The 19,935-nt window shown below is 43.8% G+C and overlaps 1 protein-coding gene across 3 annotated transcripts in view; it reads left to right on the top strand.

The window, feature by feature from the left end:
• Window positions 1–19,935, top strand: part of LOC140701209 (trafficking protein particle complex subunit 9-like) — a 722,564-nt gene that overhangs the window by 151,337 nt on the left and 551,292 nt on the right. For 2 of the 3 annotated variants that reach the window (XM_072976652.1, XM_072976655.1), the window contains exon 3: window positions 8,196–8,718. The exons of the other annotated variant lie outside the window; for it this stretch is intronic. In XM_072976652.1, coding sequence (XP_072832753.1) covers window positions 8,196–8,444 — 249 coding nt within the window. In that variant the 3' untranslated portion in view covers window positions 8,445–8,718. Of the gene's footprint in view, window positions 1–8,195; window positions 8,719–19,935 lie in introns of those variants that run through there. 3 annotated transcript variants of the gene reach the window in all.

Here is a 19,935-nt window from a genome sequence, read left to right as displayed (position 1 = left end):
TTATCTTTTTGTTTCTTTGTTTTTGTTTTTTTTTGTTTGTTTGTTTTAGATTCCACATGTGAGCGATCTCATATGGTATTTTTCTTTCTCTTTCTGGCTTATTTCACTTAGAATCACATTCTCCTGGTCCATTCATATTGCTGCAAATGGCATTATTTTATTATTATTTTATTGCTGAATAGTAGTCTATTGGACATATATACTACAACCTCTTTATCCAGTCGTCTGTCAGTGGACATTTAGGTTGTTTCCATGTCTTGATATTGTAAATAGTGCTGCTGTGAACATTGGGGTGAAAGTGTCTTTTTGAATTACGGTTCCTTACGGATATATGCCCTGGAGTGGGATTGCTGTGTCATCTGGGCCCCCAAGGTTTTGTCTTTTGAGGAACCTCTATACAGTTTTCCACAATGGCTCCACCAAACTGCATTCCCACCACAGTGTAGGAGTGTTCCAAATTCTCCACAGCCTCTCCAGCATTTAGTGTCTATGAACTTATGAATGATGGCTATTCTGACTGGTGAAAGGTGATACTTGATTGCAGTTTTGATTTGCATTTCTCTGATAATGATATTGAGCATTTTTTCATGTGCCTATTGGCCATTTGTATGTCTTCATTGGAGAAATGTTTCTTTAGGTCTTCTGCCCATTTTTGGATTGAATTGTTTGTTTTTCTTTTTTATCAAGTGTAAAAGCTGTTTACATATTCTGGGAATTAAGCCCTTGTCACTTTCATTTAATGCAACTATTTTCTCCCATTCCATAGGTTGTCTTTTTGCTTTAATTTTTGTTTTCTTTTCTGTGCAAAAGCTTGTAAGTTTAATTAGAACCCACTTGTATATTTTTGCTTGTATTTCTATTGCTTGAGTAGACTGCTCTTGGAAAACATTGTTGAGATATATGTCAGATGTTTTGCCTATGTCTTCTTCTAAGAGGTTTATAGTGTCTTGTCTACAATTTTAAGTCTTTAAGCCATTTTGAATTCATTTTTTTGTATGTTGTGAGGGGGTAGTCTAACTTCATTGATTTACATGCAGCTGTGCAGTTTTCCCTGCACCATTTGCTGAAGAGGCTGTCTTTACTCCATTGTATGTTCTCACCTCCTTTGTCAAAGATTCAATTACCAAAAGTTTGTGGGACTATTCTTGGTAATTTTGTTTATCCATTCATTGATGGATGGATATTTTTAGTGACTTTTAGCTACTCTGAATGATACTGCTATGAATATTGATGTGCAAGTTTTTGTGAGAATACATTTCCATTCTGTTGGCTGTACAGTTGGCCCACCATATCTGTAGTTTCCACTTCATGGATCCAGATGGCTGATTGCAAAGGGACTTGATCATCCTTGGATTATGGTATCCAGGGTGGGGGGTTCCTGAAACCAACCCCCCGAGGACACTGAAGGATGACTCTACATGTAGGAGTGGAATTGCTCAGCCACATAACTCTAACCTTTTGAGGAAACATCGGGCTTTTCCAAAGAAGCTGCACCATTGCCCCTTTCCAACGGCTGCATATTGAGGGTATCCATTTCTCTGCCTCCTGACTGACACTTGTTATTGTCCATGTTTTGATTATAACCATCCTAGTGAGTTTAAAATGAGATCTCATTTTGATTTTGATTTCGCTAGTGATGCTGAGCATCTTTTCAGATGCTTATTGGCCAATTGTGTATCTATTTAAATCCTTGGCAAATTAAAAAATTGGGTCGATTTTCTTTGTATTGTTCAGTTGTAAGCATTTGTTTTATATCCTGGATACTAGTCTCTTATTAGATATATGCTTTGCAAGATTTTTCTCCTATTCTGCAGATTGTCATTTCACTTTAATTTTTTTAAACATTAAAACAATTTCTTTATAGGGGGGGCAATTAGATTTATTCATTTTGTTTTTCTTCCTTGGCACGCACTCTATCATTTGAGCTACCCCTTTCCCCTTTCATTTCACACTCTTGATGATGTCCTTTGTAACAAATGATTTTAATTTGATGAAGTCCATTTTATCTATTTTGTTTTATCACTTGTGTTCTTGGTATTGTATCTAGGAAGCCATAGCCTATCCTATGACCACAAAGATTCATACTATGTCTTCTTTTAGAAAGTTCATACATTTAGTTTTTACGTTTCTGTCTGTGATCCATTTTGAATTAATATTTGTTATATAAAATACGGGGTCCAGATTCCAGATACATTCTTTTGCCTTCAGATACCCAGGTGTCTCTGCTCCATTTGTTGAATAGACTATACTTTCAATGGAGTGTTGTTGGCACATTTCTGGAAAACTAACTGTAAATGTAAGTTTCCCCCCAGGATTTTTTATTGTGTCTCATAGATTTCTGCATCCAAACTTATGACAGAAGCATAATGACTTGAGTGCTATAGATTTGCTGTAACCTTTGAGTGAGTCCTCCAAATTTGCTCTTCTTTTTCAAGATTGTTTTGGCTGACCTGGGTCCCTTGCTTTCAATATGAATTTTGGGATCAGTTTTTCAATTTTTGCAAAGAAGTCAGCTGGAATTTTGATAGGAAATTCATTAAATATGTAGATTACTTTGGGAAGTCTTAACATTTTTAACAATATTTTCTACCATTGCATGATCATTTGATGCCTTCCATATATGAAGATATTTTAAATTTTTTTTGGTGATACTTCAAAATATTCAATGTACAAACCTTGTAAACTTTTGTTAAATGTATCTCTCATTTTATTTTTTATGCTGTTGTAAATGGAAAGGCTTAGCTTCATAAGGGTGGGGCTATATATATCAATTTATTTATTTCTAGGATTCCTACATAGCAAATACACTAGGTTTATATTTGCTACATTGATCTATCCACAATTCTTCCCACCCCCGTGTCATAAGAAACCAAGACCCAGCTTAAGCCATCTGAACACCTATGTGGAAGTGAGAAATGAGACCTTTGGGTGGGGTTTGTGTAGATGATACTGAGATCTTATTCAGGATGGCTTCATCTTAATTTCTTTTAAACAATCCTTTCAGAGTATATAGTCAGATACATTAGGAAAATGCTCTTTTGATGTGCGGAGGAGCTAAGACTATAATTTTCAAGTAATTTCTAGTGAGAGTGTTGTACTTGGAACATAATTTGCATCAATCTTTGAAGATTTATGTTTCAGGAGCTTTGAGTAAATAATACCTGTCTTCATTCAATAACTACAACTAAATCCTCAAGCAACATGTAAGAGTTTGAGCAAACTGCTCCCGCCCCGTAGTGCTGGTTGGTTGCAGCTGTAACTGGAGTCAGCGCTTACCTCGCCCAGTACACTTGTGCTGATCTGCTCAAAACAGTTCGTCCAACAGTTTGTCAGTAGTCTTTTAGACAAAGCCATAAAGCATTGATTTAAGGTTGCTGGAATGTAATCTATTCTTATTACTATTAAGTAAGCACATATTGAGTACTTACTGTATGTTGGGAATTGTCCCTCAGCCTCACATGAATATTACTTCTAATAAAACCTCTCATATTTCCCTGTTATTTGCACTTTACAGATAAGAAGACTGAGGATTAGGTCTTCTCTCTTTTGGGGGGAGCTCATTATCAATGATGGGAAGTTGTAAGGAAAAAGATATTGATTCATCCAGAGAAAATATTTTTCTGAGATTCAGTATTGAAGAAGGTAACCACTGAAGATGGTGATCATTGTATGAGTGAGACGAGTCCCGGGTTGTACGGAGTCAGCATCCCTGTCCTGGACGCTGCACGTGTAGAGCTGCGTGGTGGGTGAGGCGGCGCGGCCGCGCAGGGAAAGCGGATGCCGGGCCGTTGGGCTGTGCTCAGGCCCGGTGGGGCTTTCTCCTAAGAGCAGTGGACCGTCAATGACAGATTTTAAGTAGGCTAGTGCGGTGCTCTCGTAGATCACTTTTGTCTTGTAGAATGCTTAGAAACATTTAGAAGGCTCGGCAGGAGGTGATGTGATGAGTCAGAGTAGGGTGGCTGCGAGGTGTAGCAGTGTTCAATTTTCAAGTGATTTTCAGTCCCAGGTTTGTGGCTCAGTAGCCGTGTCACTTTGGATGACACACCCAAGGAAGTGAAACAATTTATCTAATCAATAGAAGCAGTGATGTACCGAACTCCCAGGGCTGCTGTGTAGATCCAGTGAGATAACGTGTGCACAGTGTGCAGCATGGTCCCCAGCACAGAGTCAGTGCTGAGGGAGTGCCAGTGAGTACCTGGTAGGACAGGTGTGGGTGGTGGATCTCGTTGACTGAGGAAATTTGTCCCTGAAGGAGGGGTCTTGTCACATCTGTGAGTGATTGGCCTGAGCTGGGAGAGGCAGGGAGACCTTGCCCCCGACCAGGGGCCCTGGGCAGGATGGCTATGGGAGGAACACCGTGAAGTTAGCTCTTTGCAGGTGGAGTTGGAGGTGCCCTTGAGACATCTAAGTGCAGTGTCACAATCACAGAAGTGGTCTGGTCCCGGGCTGTGCATTTTCCTGCCGAGATATTGATCTCTGAACGCGAAGGCATACTTTACAGGACAAGTGAATAGTAGTATCATCTCTCATCAAAGCTCACATCTCTTTATTCATCACTCACATTGCTAATTGGGTACTTACAGAACACACTTCACTGTCCTCTCCTGGGCTCAGGCTCCACAGAAAAGAGCTGGTGAGTCTCCCTCTTTTCCAGAAGAAGACACATTTAGCTGGTAGACTTCTATACCTCACCAGACTTAGAATTTTAGGTTGTTGATTTAATTCTATTTTCTGTTGGTCATCTCCTGACAGGAGAGACGTTTTACCTCATGGTCAGGTTTCAATTAGCTGTTACTGAGAATTGCTGGTCTGATCCATAGTGTATTTATTCTATTAACTTTGTAGAGTACTTATCATTTTTCTGTCTTTGCTCTTTAATTTTGTTTGCCCCTTCAATTTTCTATCTTATTTGGGACCTTATTTTATTTTTTAATTAAAAAATGTCTATTAGCAGTTAACAAAACAAAAGCAAAGAAAAATGCACATGATAGCTAAATTTAGAAAATATCTTGTGTGTTTTCTGTCTCAGCAATGGAGGGTTCTAGAAACTCGTGAAAAGCTTCATTACATAAGTTCCTTTAAATTCTGATTAAGAAATAAAACCTTCCTTCCTCATCTTTCAAGCTGCACAGTTAATTGTCAAGAAAGTGAGGGGAAATTCACAGAAGCCAAGACAAACCAGAAAGCAGGGATTCTGGGAGATACGTGAGCCTTAGAAGCCCTGGGGTGCCGGTTGGCTCCTGAACTGAGTTTCAGTTGCCCTGGCAGGAGGGCAGGAGGTGAGCCTGTGGCCTCTCACACTGGGAGTTGGATGGCTGTTCTTATGTAAGGCCAAGCACATCCTGAGAATCCTGCTTTATAAAAGGTTGAATTAGAAAGAAAAGAATAAAAGCATTCCTCAAGGCAAGGAAGTAAGGAAAGTAAAATTTTTTGGAAGCGGGAAAAAATAACATATCCAAAGTAAGGATTTAGTTTAAAGCTGTTCTGGCATGAGAGTGACCACAAACCCATGGCAGAAAATCACAGCTCCTCCCGGAAAGAGAAGGTGTGTTTTGAATGAATCAGTGGACAGCCATTCTGAAAAAGGCCTCCAGAGTCTTCTGGATCAAGATACTGGACTCAAACACCTCCCTTCCATGGTCTCACTTAAATAACCAGAAAGGTTTTAAAGGAAAGAAGCCATAATCATAGTTCTATTTATTGACATTACTTTATGCTAGGAATTCAAAGGTGACTATGGAGTTGTCTCCTCTTTTATGGACCTTACTTTCTATTTGACATAGTTGGGGAACTTGGTGGAGGGTGGTGTTAGTATATTGCAATTAACCAGGAGAGGAATTTAAGAAAGCAGTGAAGGGTTGGTGACATTTTTCGCTGAGGACAGTCCTGTTCAGTTGGCTTGTAATTACAGGCTCGTTGAGTTGTCACTGGAGGGAATTAATCTTAAGGAATTTGGACTTAACTCAGGCCTCTTCAGAATGGACAAGTGAACCTGGAGAAAGACAGTCAAATCTGTGCAGACATTGAAGTTCACTTCAACATGCGGTATCCATGAGCCAAAGATAGGACTAGTAGGCAGCACTTCTTGAGTACAGAGGAGTGGTTTTTAAGGTTCTTCAAGAATGAATCCCAAGGTACCGGGATGGCCAGTTGTCAAACTGTGACTTTGCTCTTTGGACGGTGTATCCACCAAGGGTATTGGCCGTTTATAAGTTTCCATTTCTCTTTAATACATGTCAGGTTATGAGGAAGTGGGCATAAACGTTTCACACCTTGTCAAGGTGACTTTGGGTACCTGCCTAGAAGCATGGGCACAGTTGCGGCTGCGTCATACATCTTGCCGCACATCCCGCTCCCCGGCTCCGTGATCACGGCAGAGTGGTTCCTTATTGAGCTGTCCATCTCCTCTGTGACATCGTAACCAAACAAAAGACTGGAGAGTATTAGCTTGGCTTTTTTCTTTTCTAACATTCCCTTCAAATTATGATGACTGATAGTGGACCCAGTTACGTTTGCAGATGATTTACAAGTAGGGCTGTCAGTACAAACCTTGTAATCCCCGCTGTGTGATCTAGAGAAGAAAGTTACACTCTTTCCAAATTGTTTTGATGCACTTATGTGGGAAAATGATGTATGTTTGAATATGTATTTCCTCTCTTAATCATCATGGCTAGAGATGAATATTTGTAGACATGGAATGAGTACTCTGTATTTGAACTGTATGGTCCCCTAAATTCTCCCCAGCTTTTTAAAGTCATCACTGGAGTGCTACCTCCAGAGTGCCGCAAAGCATCCAACACTGCCTGCTCTTCGGACACTGTAAGTTTCCAAGTTGGAGAAGGCTGCTGGCTGGTGAGGCATTCTCTCGCACATCTCTGGTTGGGTGATGTGAGCTGAGAACACAAGAATTGGCAGACAGTAACTAACCACGATCACGTCCATTTCTGGAACACTCATGGAGGATTTTACACCTATGCTAGTGGAATACGTTATTTCATTTAGTTTTCCCAACAATCATAATTAGATTTTATCACCTGTATTAAAAAGGAAACTGTCAAAGCGAGTGACATGCAGACTTTGGACTGGAACACGGGTCTTTCTGATCCCTGTCTCTGTTCCCTCCCCAGCCTATCCTTGCAAATGACCAGGAGACTCTTCCTCAGTCTTGAGTTTCCCTCTGATGTTACTGCTCTCTTTGTTTCTAAGAGAGGAAAACAAGTCTAAACTTACTTTCCAGTTGGAAATGGAATGGAGAGTTAACGTTGGAAGCCGGGAGAATCTGTCCTGTGATGAAGTGGTCTCCGAGCCACTTCCACTGGGATGTCACATCACTGTCTGGGCCCCTTGCTCAGCCTGTGCACAGGTGACAGCGCAGTTGTGCCGAGCAGTCCTCCCGGACAGGGCAGTGGGTTGGAAATGAATTTGGGGATTTGGTTTCATTACACAAGTTCCTGAGGGCCTTGACCTGGCACTTCGAGTGGGAGCATTCCCTGTCCCACAGACTGTGCTCTGGGCCCGTGCAGACCTGACGTGGCCTCAGCCTGAGTCTCAGGGCCCGTGGTGATGAGGAGCATTTTAGCCCAGGGTCTGCCGGAGGCTCTGAGACTACTGGGCTGTGGGACTTTGTCCAGGATGATAATAATTCCTCCCCGAGTTTCAGATTTCCTTGCCTGTGAGCCGGGGTAGTAGTTGTTTCTGAGATGATTGTAATGATTCAGTAACGGGCGCAGCGTGTGCTGACAGGTAGCTGGGTGCTTTAGGAGCAGAAGTCGCAGTCACTCTGTCAGCCTCTCCCTGTGCGCTCTGTGCTTTGAGAAGTTGTGTGTTTGGTGAAAGTCCCGCCCAGACCCTAGGGTCTAGATGAACTGTTGTTCTTTTACTTTCCCTTCCTTTTCCTCTTTCCCTTCTCTGTGTCCCATGTTTAGGTAGCAGATTCCTCTATTTCAGGGAATACGGGCTTTTCTAGTAAAGGGACAGGTGGAATGCGGAGAGGTGGGGCCCAGAGGGGGTCTGGAGTGTCTGCACAGTGCTGCTTCCCTGCGTTTCTGCATCCGGTCCCATCAGTGCACTAAGTCAGCCTTCCTCTTCCTTCCTGTGTCATCGGGTCTCTGTTTTAAGGGAAAACCATTTTTATGGGTCTTTTTTCACTTACGTGTTTCATTCAGATGCTTGTTGCTTTTCTCCCTGTGCTTCAGCGTTCCGAGGAGAGAATTCAGCCGTGCAGCATCCTCTCCGAGCTCTACGAGTTGATCGGCTTCCACTGCAAGTCCACCTTCTTCAAGCGGGTGGCCCCCGTGCGGCACGCGGCCCCCGGCATCCCAGAGCCTGGCGGGAAGGCCTGCTCCCGACTCCTCCTGCAGATGCTTCCTGGCTACAGTCTGTCGCTGGACCTGCAGGACTTCAGCAAATGTGTTGGAACTAAAACATTGCTTCAGCCCCATTAACCATGCCTGGTTTGGGCCCTGCTGTCCTGCCTCATCAGGGTGAATTTTGATTCATTTAGAACAGGGCTCAGCAGACTTTTCCTTTCAAGGGCTTGGGGGTAAATATTTCAGGGTCTGAAAACCTCCTGATCTCTGGTGCAGCTGCTCAGCTCTGCTGTTTAGATGCCAGAACAGCCAGACAGTCCACACACCCATAGAGCTTTATTAACAGCGGTGGCTGGGGCTGGATTGGGTGTATGAACTGCAGTTTGTCCCCACAGCCTCCTCAATATTGACACCTGCACCAGAGTGTACATTTGTGACAATGGGTGAACCTACACTGACACGTCATCATCACCCATAGCCCACAGTTGACACTAGGATTTACACATTGTGTTGTGCACTCTGTGGGTTTGGACAGATGTACAATGACATGTATCCACCATCACAGCATCATACAGAGTCGTCTGTCTTAGTGACCTTAAAATGCTCCGTGCTGCACCACATTCATTGCTCTTTCCCCTCTAGCCTCTGGCAGCCACTGATCTTTCAGTCTCTGTGTTTTTCCATTTCCCAGAACACCATACATTTGGAATCAGACAGTTGCTGAAACTTCCCAGATTGGCTTCTTTCACTTGGTAATATGCATTTAAGGTTCCTCCATGTCTTTCCATTCCTTGATAACTCATTTCATTTTAGCACCAAATAATAGTCCATTTTCTGGCGGGACCACAGTTTATTTATCCATTCACCTACTGAAGAAGAGCTTAGTTGCTTCTGAATTCTGTTGAGTATGAATAAAGCTGCTATTAACATCTGTATGCAGATTTGTGTGTGAACATAAGTTTCAATTTCATCGAGTAAACACCAAGGAGCACAGTTGCCAGATCATATGTTAGAATTACGTCTAGCTCTGTAAAAATTTGCCAGACCGTCTTCCAATGTACCTGGGCCATTTTTCATTCCCACCAACAATGCATTATATTTTCTGGTGCTCCACATCCTCACCAGCATTCGGTGCTGTCAGTGTTCTGCATTTTGGCAGTTCTGACAGGTGTGCAGTGGTATCTCGCTGTTTCACTCTGCATCCCCTTGATGACAGGTGCTGTGGAGCATCTTTCCAAAGGCTTCTTTGGCATCTAGATTTCTTCTTTGATGAGGTGTGTGTTCAGGCATTTTGCTCATTTTTTAATCAGGTTATTCATCCTTCTTGTTGAGTGTAAAGAAATTTTGGTATATTCCGGATTTCAGCCCTTTATCAGTGTGTCCCTGCCCTTCACCTGCAGTGCCAGAGTTGTCCTTTGGGTCTCAGTGGAGTGTCAGATATTCAAAGAGATTCCCTGTCTTCCCTCAGCCTAAATACTATCCTTGTATTTTTCACTTTCATTGACTCATTTTGTTCTTTTTAAATAGCATTTCCCATAATTTGTAAGTACATTAAAGAGAAAAGGGCAATGATTGAACACCGCCTGCCCCACCAGGCTGTGTGCCCTGTGAGAGCAGAGGCCCTGTCCCCACTCACCGTTTCCCATGACAGCACATGGCACATGTCCATGTAAAAGTGTGTAACGTGGGGCCAAACCTGATGAGCAGCTATGACGACATGTGTTGTCTACCATTTATTGATTAGACTTTGTTTCTGATCTTAATTATTAAATCATATGAATGAAACTGTGTTGTTTTGAAAAATAAAACAACAAAGCACACCTCAATGTGATTGGTAATTTCTACTTAGATTTCTGACCCAGGAGGGGATGTTCACCATCATTTTGTGGAGGAGGTCGGGGAGGTAAAGTAAGAGAGTGAGATCAAATAAAGTAAAAATGATAACTGTCAGTTGGCTTTATTTTCACTGACATAAAAGTTACTTTAAACCCTATCTCAGCTGTTGTTCGGTTGTTTTAAACATTTCTCATAGAATTAAATGGAAGCCCACTAAACCCTGAAAGGGAAATTGTGTGCTCAGGTACTGAAAATTGTTTATGTCTATTTCTAGAGATGCACATTTCCCTGCTGGTTACAGAAATTCGAGGCGGGAACACAACAGTGAACTGTGTGTGTCTGACGGGTTCACGGGCTGCTCAGTGTCATTTTCATTTTCTTGTGTGGCAGTTTATGACGGTTTTCCATGAGATATATTGCTCAGCATTTTTCTGAATGAAGGATTGAATTTTCCACAGGAAATCTTATGAAAGAGAGTGACAAGGCACATGGGTTTCCCATAAAGGAATAGTTGATGTAATAAACTCTCACTATGGTGAAATTTTTTAATAAAACCTGTTGAAAATTTTATCACGAGGTCATATGGAACAAATCAGTCTTAAGAAAAAAGATTCAAAAATTTATAGAAGAAGCAGTTTGAATAAAGTAGAAATTATAATTTCTACACTATTTGTTGTTAGAACATATACTCAGTCTTATCATAATTCCCTGTGATAGGAAGTGGATCATTATTTATTTATTAAAAAAAATCCACTAGGAACAATTTGCCCCATAATTGATGTGGCAGTCCTGTGGTTAGTTAAGTTGGGCCATTTAGGAATCTTAGCTAGGTTTTCCAGACAATAATTTCAGGCTCTCTATATTTTCTATAATCTCTTCTTTGGTGTCGGCCTATGGTCCATACATATATATGGGGAGGTACAAGCTCCAATGCGGTTTTACAGTGAAAAAGGCAGGCACTTCAAACCGGCACTACGAAACAGACTGAGAAACCAGAGTAAGTGTTTGCCTGCAAACAGTTTCTTTTGTGATGGATGAACGAACGTCCCTCCACATGCTCAGTACTGAGAGATAAGTGTGTGTGAAAGTCGTCCTTCACCTAGATTGAAGAGAACACAAAATTTTTTCAGTTGCAAAATCCACTCCATACAAATATCTGGGGAGGTATAAACTCCAACATGGACTTATAGTGAAAACGGCAGGCACTTCAAACTGGCACTAGGAAACAGACTCAGAAACCAGAGTAAGTGTTTCACCTGCAACCCGTTCCCTTGGTGCTGGATGAACGAAAGTCTCTCCACATGCTCAGTTCTGAGAGATAAGAGTGTGTGAAAGCCGTCCTTCACCTAGCTTGAAGGGAACACAAAGTTTCTTTTCAGTTGCCAACTCCGCTCCATACATATATATGGGGAGGTACAAGCCCAAACTCGGTTTTACAGTGAAAACGGCAGGCACTTCAAACCGGCACTAGGAAAGAGACTCAGAAACCAGAGTAAGTGTTTCTCCTGCAACCCGATCCCTTGGTGCTGGATGAACGAACGTCTCTCCACATGCTCAGTTCTGAGAGATAAGTGTGTGTGAAAGCCGTCCTTCACCTAGCTTGAAGGGAACACAAAGTTTCTTTTCAGTTGCCAACTCCACTCCATACATATATATGGGGAGGTACAAGCTCCAACTCGGTTTTACAGTGAAAACGGCAGGCACTTCAAACCGGCACTAGGAAACAGACTGAGAAACCAGAATAATTGTTTCTCCTGCAACACGTTCCCTTGGTGCTGGATGAACGAACGTCTCTCCACATGCTCAGTTCTGAGAGATAAGTGTGTGTGAAAGCCGTCCTTCACCTAGCTTGAAGGGAACACAAAGTTTCTTTCCAGTTGCCAACTCCACTCCATACATATATATGGGGAGGTACAAGTTCCAACTCGGTTTTACAGTGAAAAAGGCAGGCACTTCAAACCGGCACTAGGAAACAGACTGAGAAACCAGAGTAAGTGTTTCTCCTGCAACCCGTTCCCTTGGTGCTGGATGAACGAACGTCTCTCCACATGCTAAGTTCTGAGAGATAAGTGTGTGTGAAAGCCGTCCTTCACCTAGCTTGAAGGGAACACAAAGTTTCTTTTCAGTTGCCAACTCCACTCCATACATATATAAGGGGTGGTACAAGCTCCAAAACGGTTTTACAGTGAAAACGGAAGGCACTTCAAAACGGCACTAGGAAACAGACTGAGAAACCAGAGTAAGTGTTTCTCCTGCAACACGTTCCCTTGGTGCTGGATGAACGAACGTCTCTCCACATGCTCATTTCTGAGAGAAAAGTTTGTGTGAAAGCCTTCCTTCACTAGCTTGAAGGGAACACAAAGTTTCTTTTCAGTTGCCAACTCCACTCCATACATATATATGGGGAGGTAAAAGCCCAAACTCGGTTTTACAGTGAAAACGGCAGGCATTTCAAACCGGCACAAGGAAACAGACAGAGAAACCAGAGTAAGTGTTTCTCCTGCAACCCGTTCCCTTGGTGCTGGATGAACGAACGTCTCTCCACATGCTCAGTTCTGAGAGATAAGTGTGTGTGAAAGCCGTCCTTCACCTAGCTTGAAGGGAACACAAAGTTTCTTTTCAGTTGCCAACTCCACTCCATACATATATAAGGGGAGGTACAAGCTCCAACTCGGTTTTACAGTGAAAACGGCAGGCACTTCAAAACGGCACTAGGAAACAGACTGAGAAACCAGAGTAAGTGTTTCTCCTGCAACACGTTCCCTTGGTGCTGGATGAACGAACGTCTCTCCACATGCTCATTTCTGAGAGAAAAGTTTGTGTGAAAGCCTTCCTTCACCTAGCTTGAAGGGAACACAAAGTTTCTTTTCAGTTGCCAACTCCACTCCATACATATATATGGGGAGGTACAAGCCCAAACTCGGTTTTACAGTGAAAACGGCAGGCACTTCAAACCGGCACTAGGAAACAGACTCAGAAACCAGAGTAAGTGTTTCTCCTGCAACCCGATCCCTTGGTGCTGGATGAACGAACGTCTCTCCACATGCTCAGTTCTGAGAGATAAGTGTGTGTGAAAGCCTTCCTTCACCAAGCTTGAAGGGAACACAAAGTTTCTTTTAAGTTGCCAACTACGCTCCATACATATATATGGGGAGGTACAAGCCCAAACTCGGTTTTACAGTGAAAACGGCAGGCACTTCAAACCGGCACTAGGAAAGAGACTCAGAAACCAGAGTAAGTGTTTCTCCTGCAACCCGATCCCTTGGTGCTGGATGAACGAACGTCTCTCCACATGCTCAGTTCTGAGAGATAAGTGTGTGTGAAAGCCGTCCTTCACCTAGCTTGAAGGGAACACAAAGTTTCTTTTCAGTTGCCAACTCCACTCCATACATATATATGGGGAGGTACAAGCTCCAACTCGGTTTTACAGTGAAAACGGCAGGCACTTCAAACCGGCACTAGGAAACAGACTGAGAAACCAGAGTAATTGTTTCTCCTGCAACACGTTCCCTTGGTGCTGGATGAACGAACATCTCTCCACATGCTCAGTTCTGAGAGATAAGTGTGTGTGAAAGCCGTCCTTCACCTAGCTTGAAGGGTACACAAAGTTTCTTTCCAGTTGCCAACTCCACTCCATACATATATATGGGGAGGTACAAGTTCCAACTCGGTTTTACTGTGAAAAAGGCAGGCACTTCAAACCGGCACTAGGAAACAGACTGAGAAACCAGAGTAAGTGTTTCTCCTGCAACCCGTTCCCTTGGTGCTGGATGAACGAACGTCTCTCCACATGCTCAGTTCTGAGAGATAATTGTGTGTGAAAGCCGTCCTTCACCTAGCTTGAAGGGAACACAAAGTTTCTTTTCAGTTGCCAACTCCACTCCATACATATATATGGGGAGGTACAAGCTCAAACTCGGTTTTACAGTGAAAACGGCAGGCACTTCAAACAGGCACTAGGAAACAGACTGCGAAACCAGAGTAAGTGTTTCTCCTGCAACCCGTTCCCTTGGTGCTGGATGAACGAACGTCTCTCCACATGCTCAGTTCTGAGAGATAAGTGTGTGTGAAAGCCGTCCTTCACCTAGCTTGAAGGGAACACAAAGTTTCTTTTCAGTTGCCAACTCCACTCCATACATATATATGGGGAGGTACAAGCTCCAACTCGGTTTTACAGTGAAAACGGCAGGCACTTCAAACCGGCACTAGGAAACAGACTCAGAAACCAGAGTAAGTGTTTCTCCTGCAACCCGTTCCCTTGGTGCTAGATGAACGAACGTCTCTCCACATGCTCAGTTCTGAGAGATAAGTGTGTGTGAAAGCCGTCCTTCACCTAGCTTGAAGGGAACAAAAAGTTTCTTTTCAGTTGCCAACTCCACTCCATACATATATATGGGGAGGTACAAGCTCCAACTCGGTTTTACAGTGAAAACGGCAGGCACTTCAAACCGGCACTAGGAAACAGACTGCGAAACCAGAGTAAGTGTTTCTCCTGCAAACCGTTCCCTTTGTGCTGGATGAACGAACGTCTCTCCACATGCTCAGTTCTGAGAGATAAGTGTGTGTGAAAGCCGTCCTTCACCTAGCTTGAAGGGAACACAAAGTTTCTTTTCAGTTGCCAACTCCACTCCATACATATATATGGGGAGGTACAAGCTCCAACTCGGTTTTACAGTGAAAACTGCAGGCACTTCAAACCGGCACTAAGAAACAGACTCAGAAACCAGAGTAAGTGTTTCTCCTGCAACCCGTTCCCTTGGTGCTGGATGAACGAACGTCTCTCCACATGGTCAGTTCTGAGAGATAAGTGTGTGTGAAAGCCGTCCTTCACCTAGCTTGAAGGGAACACAAAGTTTCTTTTCAGTTGCCAACTCCACTCCATACATATATAAAGGGAGGTACAAGCTCCAACTCGGTTTTACAGTGAAAACGGCAGGCACTTCAAACCGGCACTAGGAAACAGACTGAGAAACCAGAGTAAGTGTTTCTCCTGCAACACGTTCCCTTGGTGCTGGATGAACGAACGTCTCTCCACATGCTCATTTCTGAGAGTTAAGTGTGTGTGAAAGCCTTCCTTCACCTAGCTTGAAGGGAACACAAAGTTTCTTTTCAGTTGCCAACTCCACTCCATACATATATATGGGGAGGTACAAGCCCAAACTCGGTTTTACAGTGAAAACGGCAGGCACTTCAAACCGGCACTAGGAAACAGACTCAGAAACCAGAGTAAGTGTTTCTCCTGCAACACGTTCCCTTGGTGCTGGATGAACGAACGTCTCTCCACATGCTCAGTTCTGAGAGATAAGTGTGTGTGAAAGCCGTCCTTCACCTAGCATGAAGGGAACACAAAGTTTCTTTTCAGTTGCCAACTCCACTCCATACATATATAAGGGGAGGTACAAGCTCCAAATCGGTTTTACAGTGAAAACGGCAGGCACTTCAAAACGGCACTAGGAAACAGACTGAGAAACCAGAGTAAGTGTTTCTCCTGCAACACGTTCCCTTGGTGCTGGATGAACGAACGTCTCTCCACATGCTCAGTTCTGAGAGAAAAGTTTGTGTGAAAGCCTTCCTTCACCTAGCTTGAAGGGAACACAAAGTTTCTTTTCAGTTGCCAACTCCACTCCATACATATATATGGGGAGGTACAAGCCCAAACTCGGTTTTACAGTGAAAACGGCAGGCACTTCAAACCGGCACTAGGAAACAGACTCAGAAACCAAAGTAAGTGTTTCTCCTGCAACCCGATCCCTTGGTGCTGGATGAACGAACGTCTCTCCACATGCTCAGTTCTGAGAGATAAGTGTGTGTGAAAGCCTTCCTTCACCTAGATTGAAGGGAACACAAAGTTTCTTTTCAGTTGCCAACTCCGCTCCATACATATATATGGGGAGGTACAAGCCCAAACTCGGTTTTACAGTGAAAACGGCAGGCACTTCAAACCGGCACTAGGAAAGAGACTCAGAAACCAGAGTAAGTGTTTCTCCTGCAAACCGATCCCTTGGTGCTGGATGAACGAAAGTCTCTCCACATGCTCAGTTCTGAGAGATAAGTGTGTGTGAAAGCCGTCCTTCACCTAGCTTGAAGGGAACACAAAGTTTCTTTCCAGTTGCCAACTCCACTCCATACATATATTTGGGGAGGTACAAGTTCCAACTCGGTTTTACAGTGAAAAAGGCAGGCACTTCAAACCGGCACTAGGAAACAGACTGAGAAACCAGAGTAAGTGTTTCTCCTGCAACACGTTCCCTTGGTGCTGGATGAACGAACGTCTCTCCACATGCTCAGTTCTGAGAGATAAGTGTGTGTGAAAGCCTTCCTTCACCTAGCCTGAAGGGAACACAAAGTTTCTTTTCAGTTGCCAACTCCACTCTATACATATATATGGGGAGGTACAAGCCCAAACTCGGTTTTACAGTGAAAACGGCAGGCACTTCAAACCGGCACTAGGAAACAGACTGAGAAACCAGAGTAAGTGTTTCACCTGCAACCCGTTCCCTTGGTGCTGGATGAACGAACGTCTCTCCACATGCTCAGTTCTGAGAGATAAGTGTGTGTGAAAGCCGTCCTTCACCTAGCTTGAAGGGAACACAAAGTTTCTTTTCAGTTGCCAACTCCACTCCATACATATATAAGGGGAGGTACAAGCTCCAAATCGGTTTTACAGTGAAAACGGCAGGCACTTCAAAACGGCACTAGGAAACAGACTGAGAAAACAGAGTAAGTGTTTCTCCTGCAACCCGTTCCCTTGGTGCTGGATGAACGAACGTCTCTCCACATGCTCAGTTATGAGAGATAAGTGTGTGTGAAAGCCGTCCTTCACCTAGCTTGAAGGGAACACAAAGTTTCTTTTCAGTTGCCAACTCCACTCCATACATATATATGGGGAGGTACAAGCTCCAACTCGGTTTTACAGTGAAAACGGCAGGCACTTCAAACCGGCACTAGGAAACAGACTGAGAAACCAGAGTAAGTGTTTCTCCTGCAACCCGTTCCCTTGGTGCTGGATGAACGAACGTCTCTCCACATGCTCATTTCTGAGAGTTAAGTGTGTGTGAAAGCCTTCCTTCACCTAGCTTGAAGGGAACACAAAGTTTCTTTTCAGTTGCCAACTCCACTCCATACATATATATGGGGAGGTACAAGCCCAAACTCGGTTTTACAGTGAAAACGGCAGGCACTTCAAACCGTCACTAGGAAACAGACTCAGAAACCAGAGTAAGTGTTTCTCCTGCAACCCGATCCCTTGGTGCTGGATGAACGAACGTCTCTCCACATGCTCAGTTCTGAGAGATAAGTGTGTGTGAAAGCCTTCCTTCACCTAGCTTGAAGGGAACACAAAGTTTCTTTTTAGTTGCCAACTCCGCTCCATACATATATATGGGGAGGTACAAGCTCCAACTCGGGTTTACAGTGAAAACGGCAGGCACTTCAAACCGGCACTAGGAAACAGACTGAGAAACCAGAGTAAGTGTTTCTCCTGCAACACGTTCCCTTGGTGCTGGATGAACGAACGTCTCTCCACATGCTCAGTTCTGAGAGATAAGTGTGTGTGAAAGCCTTCCTTCACCTAGCTTAAAGGGAACACAAAGTTTCTTTTCAGTTGCCAACTCCACTCTATACATATATATGGGGAGGTACAAGCTCCAACTCGGTTTTACAGTGAAAACGGCAGGCACTTCAAACCGGCACTAGGAAACAGACTGAGAAACCAGAGTAAGTGTTTCTCCTGCAACCGGTTCCCTTGGTGCTGGATGAACGAACGTCTCTCCACATGCTCAGTTCTGAGAGATAAGTGTGTGTGAAAGCCGTCCTTCACCTGGCTTGAAGGGAACACAAAGTTTCTTTTCAGTTGCCAACTCCACTCCATACATATATAAGGGGAGGTACAAGCTCCAAATCGGTTTTAGAGTGAAAACGGCAGGCACTTCAAACCGGCACTAGGAAACAGACTCAGAAACCAGAGTAAGTGTTTCTCCTGCAACCCGATCCCTTGGTGCTGGATGAACGAACGTCTCTCCACATGCTCAGTTCTGAGAGATAAGTGTGTGTGAAAGCCTTCCTTCACCTAGCTTGAAGGGAACACAAAGTTTCTTTTCAGTTGCCAACTCCGCTCCATACATATATATGGGGAGGTACAAGCCCAAACTCGGTTTTACAGTGAAAACGGCAGGCACTTCAAACCGGCACTAGGAAAGAGACTCAGAAACCAGAGTAAGTGTTTCTCCTGCAAACCGATCCCTTGGTGCTGGATGAACGAACGTCTCTCCACATGCTCAGTTCTGAGAGATAAGTGTGTGTGAAAGCCGTCCTTCACCTAGCTTGAAGGGAACACAAAGTTTCTTTTCAGTTGCCAACTCCCCTCCATACATATATATGGGGAGGTACAAGCTCCAATTCGGTTTTACAGTGAAAACGGCAGGCACTTCAAACCGGCACTAGGAAACAGACTGCGAAAACAGAGTAAGTGTTTCTCCTGCAACCCGTTCCCTTGGTGCTGGATGAACGAACGTCTCTCCACATGCTCAGTTCTGAGAGATAAGTGTGTGTGAATGCCGTCCTTCACCTAGCTTGAAGGGAACACAAAGTTTCTTTTCAGTTGCCAACTCCACTCCATACATATATATGGGGAGGTACAAGCCCAAACTCGGTTTTACAGTGAAAACGGCAGGCACTTCAAACGGGCACTAGGAAACAGACTCAGAAACCAGAGTAAGTGTTTCTCCTGCAACCCGATCCCTTGGTGCTGGATGAACGAACGTATCTCCACATGCTCAGTTCTGAGAGATAAGTGTGTGTGAAAGCCTTCCTTCACCTAGCTTGAAGGGAACACAAAGTTTCTTTTCAGTTGCCAACTCCGCTCCATACATATATATGGGGAGGTACAAGCCCAAACTCGGTTTTACAGTGAAAACGGCAGGCACTTCAAACCGGCACTAGGAAACAGACTCAGAAACCAGAGTAAGTGTTTCTCCTGCATCCCGATCCCTTGGTGCTGGATGAACGAACGTCTCTCCACATGCTCAGTTCTGAGAGATAAGTGTGTGTGAAAGCCGGCCTTCACCTAGCTTGAAGGGAACACAAAGTTTCTTTTCAGTTGCAAACTCCACTCCATATATGTATATGGGGAGGTACAAGCTCCAACTCGGTTTTACAGTGAAAACGGCAGGCACTTCAAACGGGCATTAGGAAAGACACTGAGAAACCAGAGTAATTGTTTCTCCTGCAACACGTTCCCTTGGTGCTGGATGAACGAACGTCTCTCCACATGCTCAGTTCTGAGAGATAAGTGTGTGTGAAAGCCGTCCTTCACCTAGCTTGAAGGGAACACAAAGTTTCTTTTCAGTTGCCAACTCCGCTCCATACATATATATGGGGAGGTACAAGCTCCAACTCGGTTTTACAGTGAAAACGGCAGGCACTTCAAACCGGCACTAGGAAACAGACTGAGAAACCAGAGTAAGTGTTTCTCCTGCAAACCGTTCCCTTGTTGCTGAATGAACGAACGTCTCTCCACATGCTCAGTTCTGAGAGATAAGTGTGTGTGAAAGCCGTCCTTCACCTAGCTTGAAGGGAACACAAAATTTCTTTTCAGTTTCCTACTCCACTCCTTACATATAAATTAGGGTGGTACAAGCTCCAACTCGGTTTTACAGTGAAAACGGCAGGCACTTCAAACCGGCACTATGAAACAGACTCAGAAAACTGAGTAAGTGTTTCTCCTGCAACCCAATCCCTTGGTGCTGGATGAACGAACGTCTCTCCACATGCTCAGATCTGAGAGATAAGT

Source organism: Vicugna pacos, chromosome 14, assembly GCF_048564905.1.
Source record: "Vicugna pacos chromosome 14, VicPac4, whole genome shotgun sequence".
Taxonomy (NCBI): Eukaryota; Metazoa; Chordata; class Mammalia; order Artiodactyla; family Camelidae; genus Vicugna; species Vicugna pacos.
The sequence above is the reverse complement of the archived record's forward strand: the minus strand, read 5'-3'. Positions and strand labels throughout refer to the sequence as shown.